The sequence below is a fragment of the Condylura cristata genome, unplaced genomic scaffold, assembly GCF_000260355.1.
Source record: "Condylura cristata isolate star-nosed mole 26May11 unplaced genomic scaffold, ConCri1.0 scaffold00014, whole genome shotgun sequence".
Lineage (NCBI taxonomy): Eukaryota > Metazoa > Chordata > Mammalia > Eulipotyphla > Talpidae > Condylura > Condylura cristata.
In genome coordinates, this window is record NW_004567115.1 from 11283191 (window position 1) to 11297579 (window position 14389).

The 14389-nt window shown below is 34.4% G+C and overlaps 1 protein-coding gene across 2 annotated transcripts in view; it reads left to right on the forward strand.

Moving 5' to 3' along the window:
- STAG1 (stromal antigen 1) overlaps nt 1-14389 on the forward strand; it is a 293851-nt gene that overhangs the window by 248651 nt on the left and 30811 nt on the right. For both annotated transcript variants that reach the window (XM_004682176.2, XM_004682177.2), the window contains exon 22: nt 595-675. In XM_004682176.2, coding sequence (XP_004682233.1) covers nt 595-675 — 81 coding nt within the window. The remainder of the gene's footprint in view (nt 1-594; nt 676-14389) is intronic.

Consider the following 14389-nt stretch of genomic DNA (forward strand, 5'->3'; position numbering starts at 1 on the left):
CATAAATATTAAATGAAAGATGTTCTTTTCAAAGTAATACATAATGGATGATTCCACTTATAGTGTTCATGATTAGGCATAAACTTAGTACTTGAGGATGTAAATTTAGTTAAAATAACTTACTCATTGAGGAGAGAAAAGATTATTTTCTTAATCTGGGTAAGATCTCATAGCTTATTTTTCTTTATACTAACTTACTAAGTTTTATATACATTTCTGTATGGGTTGTGTTTTAAATTAAATATTTTAAAATAAATAACTGTTATTAAATTGGATAATTTGTTCAATTTTACATATTGTAAATGTAGATAAAATATTTTTGTTCTCCTCTTAAAAATATGACTAAGCAAAGTAGTCATGATGGCCCGATTTTGTTTAAACATGTTATTTGGGCCCATATTTGTCAAGATACTGTCTGTTTTTATTGTATAGACTAATGTGTTGTTTTATCTTTTAAACCCAGTATTTAATAACCTTTTTGCAAAGTTTGTACTTGAAGCGTTATAATAAGATTAAAACTATGATAAAGTTGCCCTATTAACACTGTGCAAATCTAAGTTATGTCTAATTTGCTTGAATTTTTATTTGATACAGATAGTCGTACAGGCACTGCAGTGTTCCCATTATTCAATTCTTTGGCAGTTGGTGAAAATTACTGACGGTTCTCCTTCCAAAGTAAGTAAGATTTTCTGTAGGCCATTGGGTTATTGTCTAAGCAATCTTTCTTTACTCATAATTTAATAATCCATTGTTGAAATTATGGTTTCAAATAAAATATGTAAAAGTGTGGTGTTACCGCTTCTTGTTTTATCCTATAAGTATGTTACTTCCTTTGATGGTAACTTTTGAGCAAGAGACATAGTTGTATATATACAAAAAATTGAAATTCTTGTAAGAAAGGACTGTTTAAAAAAAAATGAAGTAACTGTAGTAGAAACCCCAAAAGCTGCAGATGACATTCTAGAAAAAAAGAGAATAATATTGAAAGATAATAGTATGTACCTTTTAATTGTAATATTATGGCACTGTGGGGGTCTAAATAACATTCTTGTTTAGAACAACTAAAAATGTTGTTTAAACAATTTTTAATTCATCAATGACTATGCAAAACAAAATACAAACCAAAGACTCAGTGAAAGTAGGATCCCAAAAAGTCAGACAGAGCACGAAGGTAACTCAACTTTGAGGATCTTTTCTAAAATAGACAAACCCCAGTAGATATGACTAATAAAGTTGGAATCCATAAGTGCTAAGTCCAGCAAAATGGTAAATTAGAAATAAACTCATACCAACTCCTTTCATAGAAGAATATAAGGAAAATGTGTCATATATTAAAGGGGAAATGGGTCTTCCTTCAGTTTATAGCCATGACCTAGTTTTTATAAAAGTTTCCATTCTAAATTCATACTACTTAAATGGTGTATTTTTAAAAAAGCAACACCTCAGGTTGAGGTTTTTGTTTTGTGATTTCTAGTCCTGATATTTAAGAATAACAGGATCAAATGTAAATCCTTTCTAAAAGGATTTTGAAAAGGAAAAATGAGTGTAAAAAAACGAAATCACTTTATAAACAGGAAATCATGAAGAGAATCAGCAAAAAAAATAATTTATAGCTCATTTGGAAGATAAAGTAATAGTTTATACATTAGAATTATCTAGCACAGATATAAAATGTTTCAATCATTTCATAAAATGAAAAAGGCCTGAATATATCAGTAAAAAGCACAAAAAATTAAAAAAAAATGTGATGTTTATATATCTTCTTTTTTTTCTTTTTTTTTTTTTTTAAGATTTATTTATTTGTGCATATGCCAGAGGTGCAGGGGCGGTGAGCATATTCTCACCAAAGAAAGAGTGGGGTGCAGAACAGGCAGATGGACAAAGTACACTTGCTGAGGGGAGCGGCGGGTGGGTCAGGAAAGGTCTGCTGCGCCATGTGGATCACCTCTGAGGCAGCGGGGATTGAACTCATGCTGAAGTGGCTTTAGCTTCTTAGTGCTGTGCTTTAACCCTCTGTGACACCAGGGAGGGCCCTACATACCTTCATTTTAACAAAACGGAAACTGTGTCCAATCAGTAAAGTTAATAAAATTTTTCCAGATAGTACCAACAGAATAGAGCATTCTTTTCTCAGAGAATGGTTTTTTGGTTTGTTTTTGTTTTTCTGATTAAATTGGAGGACTTCTCTCCCTTTGGAAAGTAGTTGGGATTTTAGTCTGTTTTTAATTAGGAGATTGATAATATATTTGTGTAGCCCCCTAGGTTTTTTTATTTCTGTTTTTATTTTATTGACAGTTCTTGAAAAATAAAAACCATAATTTGTATTACTAACAAGCCATTTTAAAACTATAACAAAAAAAATAAAACTAACATTTTCACTTGTGGGTAAATATTATTTAATATAATAAAAAATTGAAATTTGATGGCAAGGTTTTATGTATTATATGCAATTTCTTTTGTTTTGATTTTTTCATTCTTTTTTCCCAGAGATTATTCTGGTTATCTGAGTTTGTATTGATGGTATGTTGATCATTAAATTTTAGTAAATTTAGAATACATGTCTAAAATTTAGTAGTTAGTTCCTCCATTAATATAAATTCTTCTTTTACAACTATATTCCACACATGGAGAATCTTTTTTTTTTTTTTAAGATTTATTTATTTGTGCATACAGAACTGGGGTACAGGCCAGAGACGCGGAGGGTGAGAGGATTCACCAGAGAGAGACAGAGTGGGGAGCAGAACAGGCACTGCTGAGGGGAGCAGCGGGCGGGCCAGGAGAGGTCTGCCACGCCATGTGGTCACCTCCGGGGCAGGCGGGAATCGAACTCATGCGGAAGCGGCTTTAGATTCTCAGTGCTGTGCTTTAACCCGCTGCACCACCAGGGAGGGCCACATGGAGAATCTTTATTTGAACTTCTTTGAATATTTTCCATTTTATATTTTTACTGCAGAATTATTTTTAAAATTATTTCTAATTTTGGTCTGATATGTCCTAATAAAACATACTTTCATTTTTGCCCTTAATAATAACTAAGGTGTATTTTCTAGTTGTCATTGCCATAGTGCAATGCAGTTATTATGGCTAACATTGATGTTCTGTATACCAGAGAGAGAGAATGCTGCAGTGTCTTTTAAGTGTTTTATTATTCAGTTGGTTCCTTTGGGGGTTGGAGGGAGAGTAAAATTTGTTATAGTTGATGTCTGCATGTAGTTTTCTTGCATTTATGTCAGATGTAAAATTCTCATTACTTAGGTATCTCTTAAGTTGCTTCTCAATTTGATGTTATTTTTTTTAATCCAAAGTATATTCATTGCATACTTTACAAGTGATTCAATAATCTTGAAAAACATGAATCTTTAGGACATAAGAATACTACATTTAAGATAAAAATCTTTCATTGCTAAGATTCTTCCTTTTAAAACAATTTTAATGACTTTTGTATATAATTTATTCAGAATTGCCAAACTTTTCTAATCCCCTACATGATACAATAACTTTGAAAACATAAGAACAATATACCTAAGGATTGGACACATCTAAAATATATTAGTAATACCCACATGTTAAGAAATCAACTTTCTAACTATTATTAACTTGTTAAATAACTTTGAGGTATTCAGTAATTTGAATAATTTAAAAATAATTTATGTCAAAACATTTAAGAATTGTAATGTATTGCCTAGATATTAATAACAACTAAAAAAATAACTAATCTCAGGTTACCTGTTTATAAAATTGAAAGCTGTTTTGGACCAATCTTTTCTAGCTTAAAAATTCTTCGGTCTAAAGTTAGTAACTGCATATTGAAGATGTCTGGATAGAGATGAAGAATCTTAACAGTGATTACATCTGGGAAATAAATTATTTGGGGAAGTAGGGATAAAAAAGAAATACTGTTTGAAGAGTAGTTTTTGCTAGTGATAGATAACAGCAGTTAACTTTTTCATAAAAAGTAATTTTTAAAAACCACTATAATGAAAGCATCTTTAGTCTCTATCCTAATTTTAGGAGTTGGCTTATTGCATATATCTGCATGAATGAATTCATGAATTGTGTGAATAGAAAAGTGTTTAATACTTTTTGTTACCTTTTATCTGTGCAAGCGTTATTCTGTTTTTTAATAAATAATTAGAGCTCTAAGGGATTTTGGGAATGATTTGATAAAACCTGTTTATTTTAGATAAGGCCTAAAAAGTGAACCTGTATTATTATTTTGCTAATATTTTACATTTAGTAAACCCCTTAAATATAAATGCTCTAGATATCTTTAAATAATAATGAGAGCCCTCCCTGGTGGTACAGTGGGTTAGGAAACAACACAGCAAGCCAGCTGCAGCCTCTTCAGTGTGAATTTGATCCCAAGCCCCGTAGGTGACTCACATAGTCCATTAGACCTCTCCTGATCTGCCTGCAGCTCCCCTCAGCAGTACTTTAGTCAGTTGGCCTGTTCTGTTACCAGAGCTCCCCGCTCTATCTCTGGTGAAGCCTCTCTCCCCACTACACCTCTGGCCTGTACCCAAGCTCTGTATGCATAAATAAGTAAATCTTTAACAATATTGAAAAATACACGTTATTAGAATCCCATTTTTGTGGCTAAGGAACCTAATAATTGCCTGAGGTCACATTTTAAAGCACCAGTCTTTTGGATTTCCATCTGGTGGTCTTTCTGTTAGCACACTTTAAATTCTTGTATTATTTAAACTGTAAATACAACTAGTTCTAGGAAATTCCATTTTAAATGGTTTTATTTTTAAAATTTTTTCTAAAAGCACATAGTTCTACACACTTCTTTAAACCCCACCTGACAGTGTCTTTTTTTTTTTTTCCAAAGATTTATTTATGCATACAGAGCTGGGGTACAGGCCAGAGGTACAGGGGTGGTGAAAGGATTCACCAGAGACAGAGCGGGGAGCAGAACAGGCTGACTGACGAAGTACATTGCTGAGGGGAGCAGCAGGCTGGTCAGGAGAGGTCTGCTGTGTTGCCATGTGGATCACCTCTGGGGCTGGGGATCGAACTCATGCTAAGGTGGCTTTAGCTTTTTAGTGCTGTGCTTTAACCTGCTGTGCCACCAGGGAGGAAACTGACAATATCTTTTATTAATGATGTATCAAAAAATTATGATGCACAGTCAATTACTTTTATATTCTGTATCCCTAAATGCATTTAAATGGAAAGTTAAACTGATTTTAAGTTACTCTGTTTGTAATACTAAGGACTTAAAATATACAGAAGACTTTAAGTATAATGCAGATTTGGGGGGTCTATGTATTTTTATATATTATCATTTACAACATTGTCATTTGTAATGTTAATCATTCATAAACAACCTGAAGTGTTTAGCTGTTGAATAATTAATATGAACCCAGTTAGATAATGCTAGTTCAGGAGCTAGCCTATTGACTGTTACTTGTTTTACTCTACTCATCATTACATATATAGAAACTTACTTAAATCTCTTAAAATGACTCATATTTTAAATTAATCCTTATTAGTTTTTAGTGTAAAATAATAAAGTAGAATGGCTTTCATGAATTTGGGCTCCCTTACTTGATTATATGTTCATTGTAAAATGTATAAACAAAATTTCTTAATTTTACCACTTGTGGGGTAACTACTATAAATATTTTCTGCATTTCAGTAATTTTTGATACATTTTCTTATCTTACTAAGATCATAATATACTTAAAACTTTGTATCTCCTTCTCAGTTAACATCCTTTTCAGTTATTAAGAAATTTTTATGGGTATCTTTTTTAATTATGCATGGTAGTCCATCCTGTAGCTAATCATAATTTATCTGGCCATTCTCCTGGATTTTAGGTTGTTTTTAGTAATTTACTAACCAGATAAATACTATATCTAGCATTCTGATACCAAAAAAACTTGTTCTATATCTTGCATTATAGCCTTTACATGGAATTGGTCAGTGAGGGATTGAAATACGTATAATGCTTGATACTTATTACTAAATTGCTTTTTAGAAAGTACTTTCAAAAACTTATTTTTCATCTCTGTTGTCATGAATACTATCATAAGGAGATTATAAAAGAGTAGTTATAGTTGGACTTGAAAGTCATAATTTAACTCACCAGCTAACAATGTTTTATAAAGTAAAATATATGAGAAGATGATATGAAGAACAGGATTAGATCTTTTTAACTGGAAGTGTACTGGGTTTCACCAATGGGTATTTCCTCTGTTCCCCTAATTTCCAGAGTTGAAGCTTTTGGCAGTCTCACAGGTCATGCTCAGTATACTTTGCTCCGGTGCCCCCTAGCGCTGGTCCTGTAGAAGCAGCCTTCAGTTTCTCCTCTCTAGCAGAAAACATCTTCCTTCAGCTCCTTCTGGACATATACAAAGACATTTAAAGAGCAGGTAAATAAGAGCTAGGGCTAAAATAATGCCCCTTTTGCCCTTTTTGGCCTGGGGGATCTGGAAATTATTTTTCCTCCTGGGAGGAGCTGTCCTATTCTCAGTAGACTTAAAGTTTGTATTGTTCTCTGCCTTACACTGTTTGTTCTTATACTAAAGAAGAGATAGGCGGTCCTGGGGCAAATATCCCTTCCTTCCAGATCCTCCTCTATTCCTAATCCTTTTTCCCCCTAATTCTTTAAGTTAAAGAAAGTTAACATCCCTTGGATAGCTACAAGTTAAATGATTATTCAGGTGTCCACCTGCAAAATGTGTTCCTGTTACTCTCTTGGTTGCAAATTTCAAGTTTTTTGTCCCCAAACTGACTGGGACAGGGAGGAATTAATTAAAGGTGGTCTAACACTGTGAGGAAACAAGTTTAAACTTGCTGTTCTTTATATAAGCATACATTCCTAGAATTACTAGGAGGCTAAAATGTGTAAAATTCCACAACCTGCATTCTACACCTTTTTCTTGTCTCATCCTAGTCCTAAACTAGCAGTAAACAACAAGTAGCTCATTCAGGTTCTTGCCTCAAATTTGTATAACATAATACAGTTGGCACCTTTACATCTACAGAGTTAACTGCTTTGAAAGGAGGAGAATGGGGCTAAGATTGGTAAATAAGTAGCCCATCTAGAAACATATTTTAATGGTTTTACTTTGTTCTTTTCTTCTTGAATTATCTCCCCATCTTTTGTTTCTTGAGAATTCTGTCCACACCAACTGTCTAGTTAGTTTTAGATTTTTTATTTTTGTTGTCCTGTGACTTCAGAGTCAGTCTTTTATGGTTGTATTCCTATTATTATACCAAGTGCCTGATTAACTGTTCTAGGAAAGTTAGAAGAGGATACAGATCTTCTTTCATATTTACTTCTTGCTCAGGTCTCAGAATATTTGTTTTGTCTTATTTTTAATCTTGAATATAGAAGAGAATGACTTTATTTATATCCTGGACTTCTCAAAAAATTGACCTAGCTACCATATTTAACTCTGGAAAATAGAAATTCAGTAAGTCCAGCTTAGAAATTTAACAAGTTATGATTCCTATATTCCATTATGAATGCCATGCTGTGTTTGCAATTCTATTCCTGGGTCTCCAGTTTTAGAGATTGGTTTCTGTTGAGGAATAACCTCCTGTTCTTTGAAGGGTATTTTAAGTTTCTTCAGTTTCACTAGCCTGCCCAATAGAGTACTGTTTTTACTTACACAGACACAATGGTCTTTAAAGCACCTACTTTTTAGATACCCCTACTCCTTAATATTTGTATATAATGCCTGATGACCTAGGTTGAGCCAGGTTTGAGATCTACTTTAAATAACAGTGTACTACAATGTAAAAATGTGTTCTCTCTGAGTTTATTAGAGGCCTAAAGCATCATTAAAAATATTTTAACAGAACTTAACATGGCCCAGTTTCTAGTATAAAAATTGTAGGTTTCCTCAACCAGAGGTAATAAGAAAAGTTTACTTTCCTGTCAGGTAATTTCTTTTCAATAGAAAGGAAATAGATATCTTTTCCTGTATAATATCCCCTAAGTGATATAGTAATGTGTTTTCCTTCCTATAATAGATTTTTTATTTAAAAGAGGTTTTTCCCAGCGATCATTCTGTAAATACTAGGTATTTGTAAAATAATTTTGCTGATCATCCGTGTCTGTCTCCTGATTTATAAACATGGTAAAATATCCAGTAAATTTTTGTGTCAGAGCATGGTCATTAGAGTCAAAACCAAGTTTAAATTTTCACTGCATTTCTTACCACCTGTGACAAGATAAGTTACTTTATCTTTGAAGTTTAATTTTCCTAATGAATTATATTCTCTGCTGAATAGGTTTGTTGAGAAAATTAAATTGATAGACTGCTTCAATATATAATTGTTGATTGATAACATCAAGTCACGGTCCTAGTTTAAGTTTTCCTAATCTTTTCCTCTTCCAAAATCAAGAATTGACAGTAAATGAATTATTATCTAAGGCTATGGGAAATGTAAGCATGCCTCCCAATAGTCAGTACTTTCATAGGTATTGAATAAGGTTCATGCTACCAGACTAATGAAGTTTTTTTCTTTTTTTTAAAAAACGTTTATTCATTACATTATCCTTCTTTTTTATCCTTCTTTTTTGTACAATGTATGGTTTCCCCATGAAATTCCCACCACCAGTCTACCCATGCACTGTCACCATTGTCCCTTGTGCTCTTCCCAGTCTTGTCCTGGTCCTTTTCCCTTCTCCTTTCCTACAGAATATCTCTGATCTATTTATTTATGCATAGAAGAACTGAGGTGTAGGCCAGAGGTGTAGGGGGTGAGAGGATTCACCAGAGAGAGAGAGTGGGGAGCAGAAAAGGCATGTCTACTGAAATATACTGCTAAGGGAAGCAGTGGAGGAGAGACAAGAGGTCTGCTGTGTAATATGTAAGTTAGCTCCATTGCTGAGACTTAACACCTACACCACCAAGGATGCCCCTTTTTTGTCAGTTGTTCACTGATGTATCCCAAATGAGTGAATTTATTTTCCTTTGTTTTTATCATATTTAATATGAATAATGATTTAGTTAAACTGAAATATAATTTAACTAGCCTCATATGTTAGTAACTGTGCAAACTGTAGTTCGCAAATATATATTAGGCAAACTAATAGCCCATGGGCCTTGGCTGGCCTAAAACCATTTCTTTGTACATAACACTTTAATGGAAATTCATTTATGTATTCTCTGGACTTGTTTTCATGCTATTGTGGCAGAGTTAAGTGATTGTGACAGAGATGATAATACCTCTAAAGACTAAAAATTTCCTCTGGTCTTTTAGACATAACTTTGCCCCTTTCAGATCTTGTAAGGCAATTCCTTGTTCTTATTTACCAGACTAAGTCAGTAACATTCTTTACATATTTTGGGTAATTAGATTAGTTTTGTACGTTCTTTTTAATCCAGAAAACTGATCATAAACTCTTAACAGGCTTTATTTTTGTGTTCTTAGGCCTTTGATCTGGCCTAGGTTCGTCACTACTTAATTCTGTTTTATTTCTACTCCTTCTAAAAATGTGTTTTTACCAATTTACCAATAATGTCGAAGTAATTTTATGTATTCACTACTAGTTTTACTATGACTTTGTGTCTGGTTATGATTATCTTAATGGTAGTGTATGGCTATGAATAAAAGGAGGGCTAAGTTTGGTCATCTTTTAAGCACATTAAATTGTACCGAATAAAAAGGAATTATCCATTTTAAATCTCTGTGTGTGTATCAGTATTAAATGCTCTTCCATGATTACTAATTGTAATCATTGAACAATATGTCTGGTTGCTATAGCATTAAAATAATTGCCTGCCTCTTAATAGTCCACATTTAAGATTGTTTTTTCTCTCCAAGATGTTAGAGTAAGTCATATTTGAGTCTTTGTGGCTTTAATACAACTTCTTTCTAAAATAGCTTATATGGGGCCCTCCCTGGTGGCACAACATGTCAAAGCGTAGCACTATAAAGCTATCCAAAGTCACTGCAGCATGAGTTCAATTCCTGGCCAGGGAGGAGATCCACATGGCACAGCAGACCTCTCCTCTCTCGCCCACTGCTCTCCTTAACAATGTATTTCAGTCCATCTGCCTGTTCTGCTCCCCACTCTGTAGTGAATCCTCTCACCCCTTACAACTCTGACCTGTACCCCAGAGTTTGTGTGCATAAATAAATTATTTTTAAAAACTTAACAAAAATAAAATAGCTTATATCTGAATTAACCATATTAAAAATGACAGCCTTATTTGGGGTCCTTCACTATTGAGATTTTGCTATTTGATATTTTTAAAACATCATCCTAATTTCATCTGTGTGACAAGATCACTGATAAATTGAAAATATTTTAGCCTTTCCATGTTTGGGGTTTTCTTCTAATTCTATTAAAAAAAAAACAAAACTTCTAATTCTTGGTTTCATGAGATCTACCAAAAGAAAACTTTATTAGCCAGACCGTGAAACAACTGTAAAATAGATACAAGAGAATGTCGCTAAGATTATAATTAACAATCCCAGTATAACCTTATACCTCACCCTTTTTAATTCCTCTCCATAATTTCTTTTAAAAGGGCTCTTCATGCCAAGCTACTTCCCAAAAAACAAGAGAAAGTATTGGTTTTATTTAAAAAATGCTTTGGAAACAAAGCGTCATACTTTCTCTTTCCTTCATATATATATATATATCCTTATAGATGTGTATATATAAAATATTGATTAAGAGAGGGGAGTAAATTACTCTTCTGTTTATTCTTTACCTTCGCTTCTCACTTCTATTCATGTACTCTAGCTAAAAAAACAAATGACTTATTAAATACAATTGCATTAAATTCAGAATATAGTAGAGGAATTCCATAAACAATCAAGTTTATTAAATTGCAGAGGATAAGCAGCATACCTCATGCCTGGGGTACTCTTTTTCAATGATGATTAAATTGATTAAATTTTTTGTTTAAATATATTTGAGTGAATTAAGCTTCAAATTTCTTTTTTTTTTTTTTTAATATTTATGCATACAGAACTGGGGTACAGGCCAGAGACGCAGGTGTGGTGAGAGGTTTCACCAGAGACAGAGTGAGGAGCAAAACAGACCTACTGACGAAGTACACTGCTGAGGGAAGTAGCAGGCAGGGTAGGAGAGGTCTGCGTGCCATGTGGATCACCTCTCTGATGCAGGCGGGATCGAACTCTTACAGAAGTGGCTTTAGCTTCTTAGTGCTATGCTTTAACCCACTGTACCACCAGGGAGGGCCCGAGTTTCAAATTTCTTACCTCCTTAATGCTGCCTGTTTATCCAGCATATTTTCTCCCAGCAAGAGTCATTAAAGCAAAATGCTTAAGTGCAGACTAAAGACAAATTTCTTTAAGTCACTCTTTCATGTATTAGCTATGTTGCTTTAGGCCTACATTTAACATCTCTGTGCTTGTTTCTTCATATGCAAAATGGGAGTGATAACGTATAACCCATCACAGTTGTGAGGATTAATTGAGTGTAATGTAAAATTTTTGTGCCTGCTACATAGCAAATGCCAGTAAATATTAACTTTATTATTGTTGTATTTTATCCTAGAAGAAAATGAAATACTACATACAGACTGGTTATAGTTATTTGATGTCATTTTGATGAGATGTTGGGTTTCAGTGAGCAGTGTTCTTAGATTTCTTATGAAATTTTATACAGAGGCAGAGTTCCTCTTTCAGCAGAATGCAGCAAATATACTCTGGAGACAGCTACCTGTGCACAGACACAGGCTGGCAAAGGTCACATTTTAAAAGGACAGGTTCATTGGGAAAAGGTGAAAGGGCAGAAAACTACTGCTGGTTTAAAAGGAAAAGGTCTGTGAAAGAAAACAACTGCATAGACACAAGTGGGCAGTCTTGGTACAAGAGTTGGATTTTTTGTGATTGTTGAAATTGTTTTGATACTCTGTCTTGCAGGGGAGAGAAAAGGACAGGAGCAGATAGAGGGGAGGTTCTTTCCTTTGTGACACTCTTACCTCTTGTTAAATTCATCACTTTTAGGGTGTGATTGGTTAATTTGTGTTAGCATGCAGCCTGAAGGGTACCCAAACATGGCATGCTCTAAATGTCTTTGCTATCCACCATGTAAAAACAAAATGTATTCTTGTTTTTGTTTTTTAGGTTTGTTTTTGTTTTGTTTTGTTTTGTTTTGTTTTAAGATTATTTATGCATCCAGAATTGGGTACAGTCCAGAGGTGTAGGGGCGGTGAGAGTATTCACCAGCGACAGAGTGGGGGAGCAGAACAGGCAGATCGATGTAGCACACTGCTGATGGGAGCAGCGGGCAGGTCAGGAGAGGACTGCCACACCATGTGGGTGACCTCCAGGGCCAGGGATCAAACTTGCACCGAAGCAGCTGTGACTAGCTTGCAGTGCCGTGTCCTAACCCATTGCGCCACCAGGTAGGGCTCCAAAATGTATTCTTAATAAGACCTTCAGTAGAAAAGAATTTCAGTGGTATTAGTGTGCATAAAAATAGAAGAAAGGATAATAGTTACCCAGTGAAACACCCAAAGTTACCCATCCTCTCATGGGTATATCCCCTGTCAAACAGGGTTGGTCAAAAGCAAGGCTGCTGAAGACGATAGTACTAAGGCTTCTTCTGGATGGGAACCCCATGGGAAAGGGCCAGAAGAGGCCAGGTAAGTCTGCAAGGAAAAGCACAAAATCAAAATACAAGTCAAGATAAAGGCTGCCATTGTAGCCTCCCTGGAGTCTCATGTGCATCTCTTCCATGTCCCCCCAAGTGCATGGTGCAAGTCCAAGTCCAAAAAACAAAAACTTCTTCACATGTCTTTCTGCCTCCTTCAGGTCTTCTCTCCCAAGTCCTTTTAGCAGTCCCCTAGCTGCTCAGCTCCACTTCTTCATTAGTTGGGATAGGGAACATGGAACCTTCTCATATTAGATTAGCTAAACGAGGACCTGTGATTCTCAGTAATGACCCTCAAACTCCATATCCCCTTTCTATAGCAGTCATTTGACAATTCTGATGTCCCCATCTCCTGACCCTAAGAATTTTTCATTTCTATAGCTGGTTTAATGTTAATAATTTCTACCCTCACCTCCAGTTTCTAGACCTTCCTATTGTAAGCCTCCTTCAGTTTAATGTACCATAAGCATATTTAATTATTTTCAAACTGGTATATAACTATCACAATAAAGAGAAAGTATTCCATCTTATCAGGCTACCCTTTCTGTGTACATTCCTATGCAGAAGATGACAAGTTTTCTCAAATTTGAGAAGTCAATAACTTATATTTTAAAGGAGTTCAAAGTAGATTACTAATTTTCACTGTCTAAACTCTTGTTAATTCACCTATTCAGAATCTTACTGTATCTCCTTTATTTTCTTTACTATCATTTATTGCTATTTTTCAAGAGGGATTAATAAAGTTCACATGGACACCCCCACCCCGTTGCTCCAACAATGGGTTAGAGCACAGCACGGCAAAGCTGGCTGCAGCGCCTTCCATGCGTTTTTAGCCATACGTGGCCCCAGTGGTGATCCACATGGCAGCACAGCAGACCTCTCCTGACCTGCCCACTGCTCCCCTCAGCAGTGGATTTCAGTCAATCTGCCTGTTTTGCTCCCCACTCTGTCTCTGGTGAATCCTTTCTCCCCAGCACCTCTAGCTTGTATCCCAGTTCTGTAGGTATAAATAAATAAATCTTTTTTAAAATTTTTTTATTGATGCTAGAGTTTTAAAGTGACAAATCCTGAATCTCTTAAAATTTTTATTTAAATTTGAAAATTTCTAATGATTATTTACTACCTCATGCTTTAGTAATGGCTTCCTGCCTTAATTTAGCTAAATCTGCATTCTTGGGAATCAAATTACATCTATTTAAATCAAATTAAATAAAAGATGTCTGCATAAAAAAGTAGAAAGTTGTGGGATAAGTAAAAGTTACTGTATTCTGAAATTCACAAAAACCTAAATTCTGTTCCTAGCTGTTCAAAGAATTTATCATTTGAGACTACCTAGCAGCTCAATTTATAGTATCTATGCCAGTTTACCTAAATCTGATAGTAATCATAATTATTTCAATGGAGTATAATTTATTAAAATTAAATTAACTTTCTTAAGCACTAAAATATTTAGGTTATATCCAAATCAAACAAACGACTACTAAAGAAAGCAGTGAGTTTCTTCTATTACCTTGGTTACTGTCTGTTTCCAGTTTATTCGTAAAATAATACTACTGATTATTTACTGATAGATTACTTATATTGTTGTGATGTTAAATTTACAGTTCTTCAGATAAACTGGCTTTTTGTTAAAATTGTTGGGAGGAAAGGATGCTCTAAAGAACTCTACAATTATACATAAAATACATTTGCTTTGATTAACTTTAAAGGAATCTTTTGCCTCCAATTCTCAAGGTAGCCAGTTTCCTCTGTTGCTTCTTTGCACACTAAAAAGTTAACAGAATAAAGAAG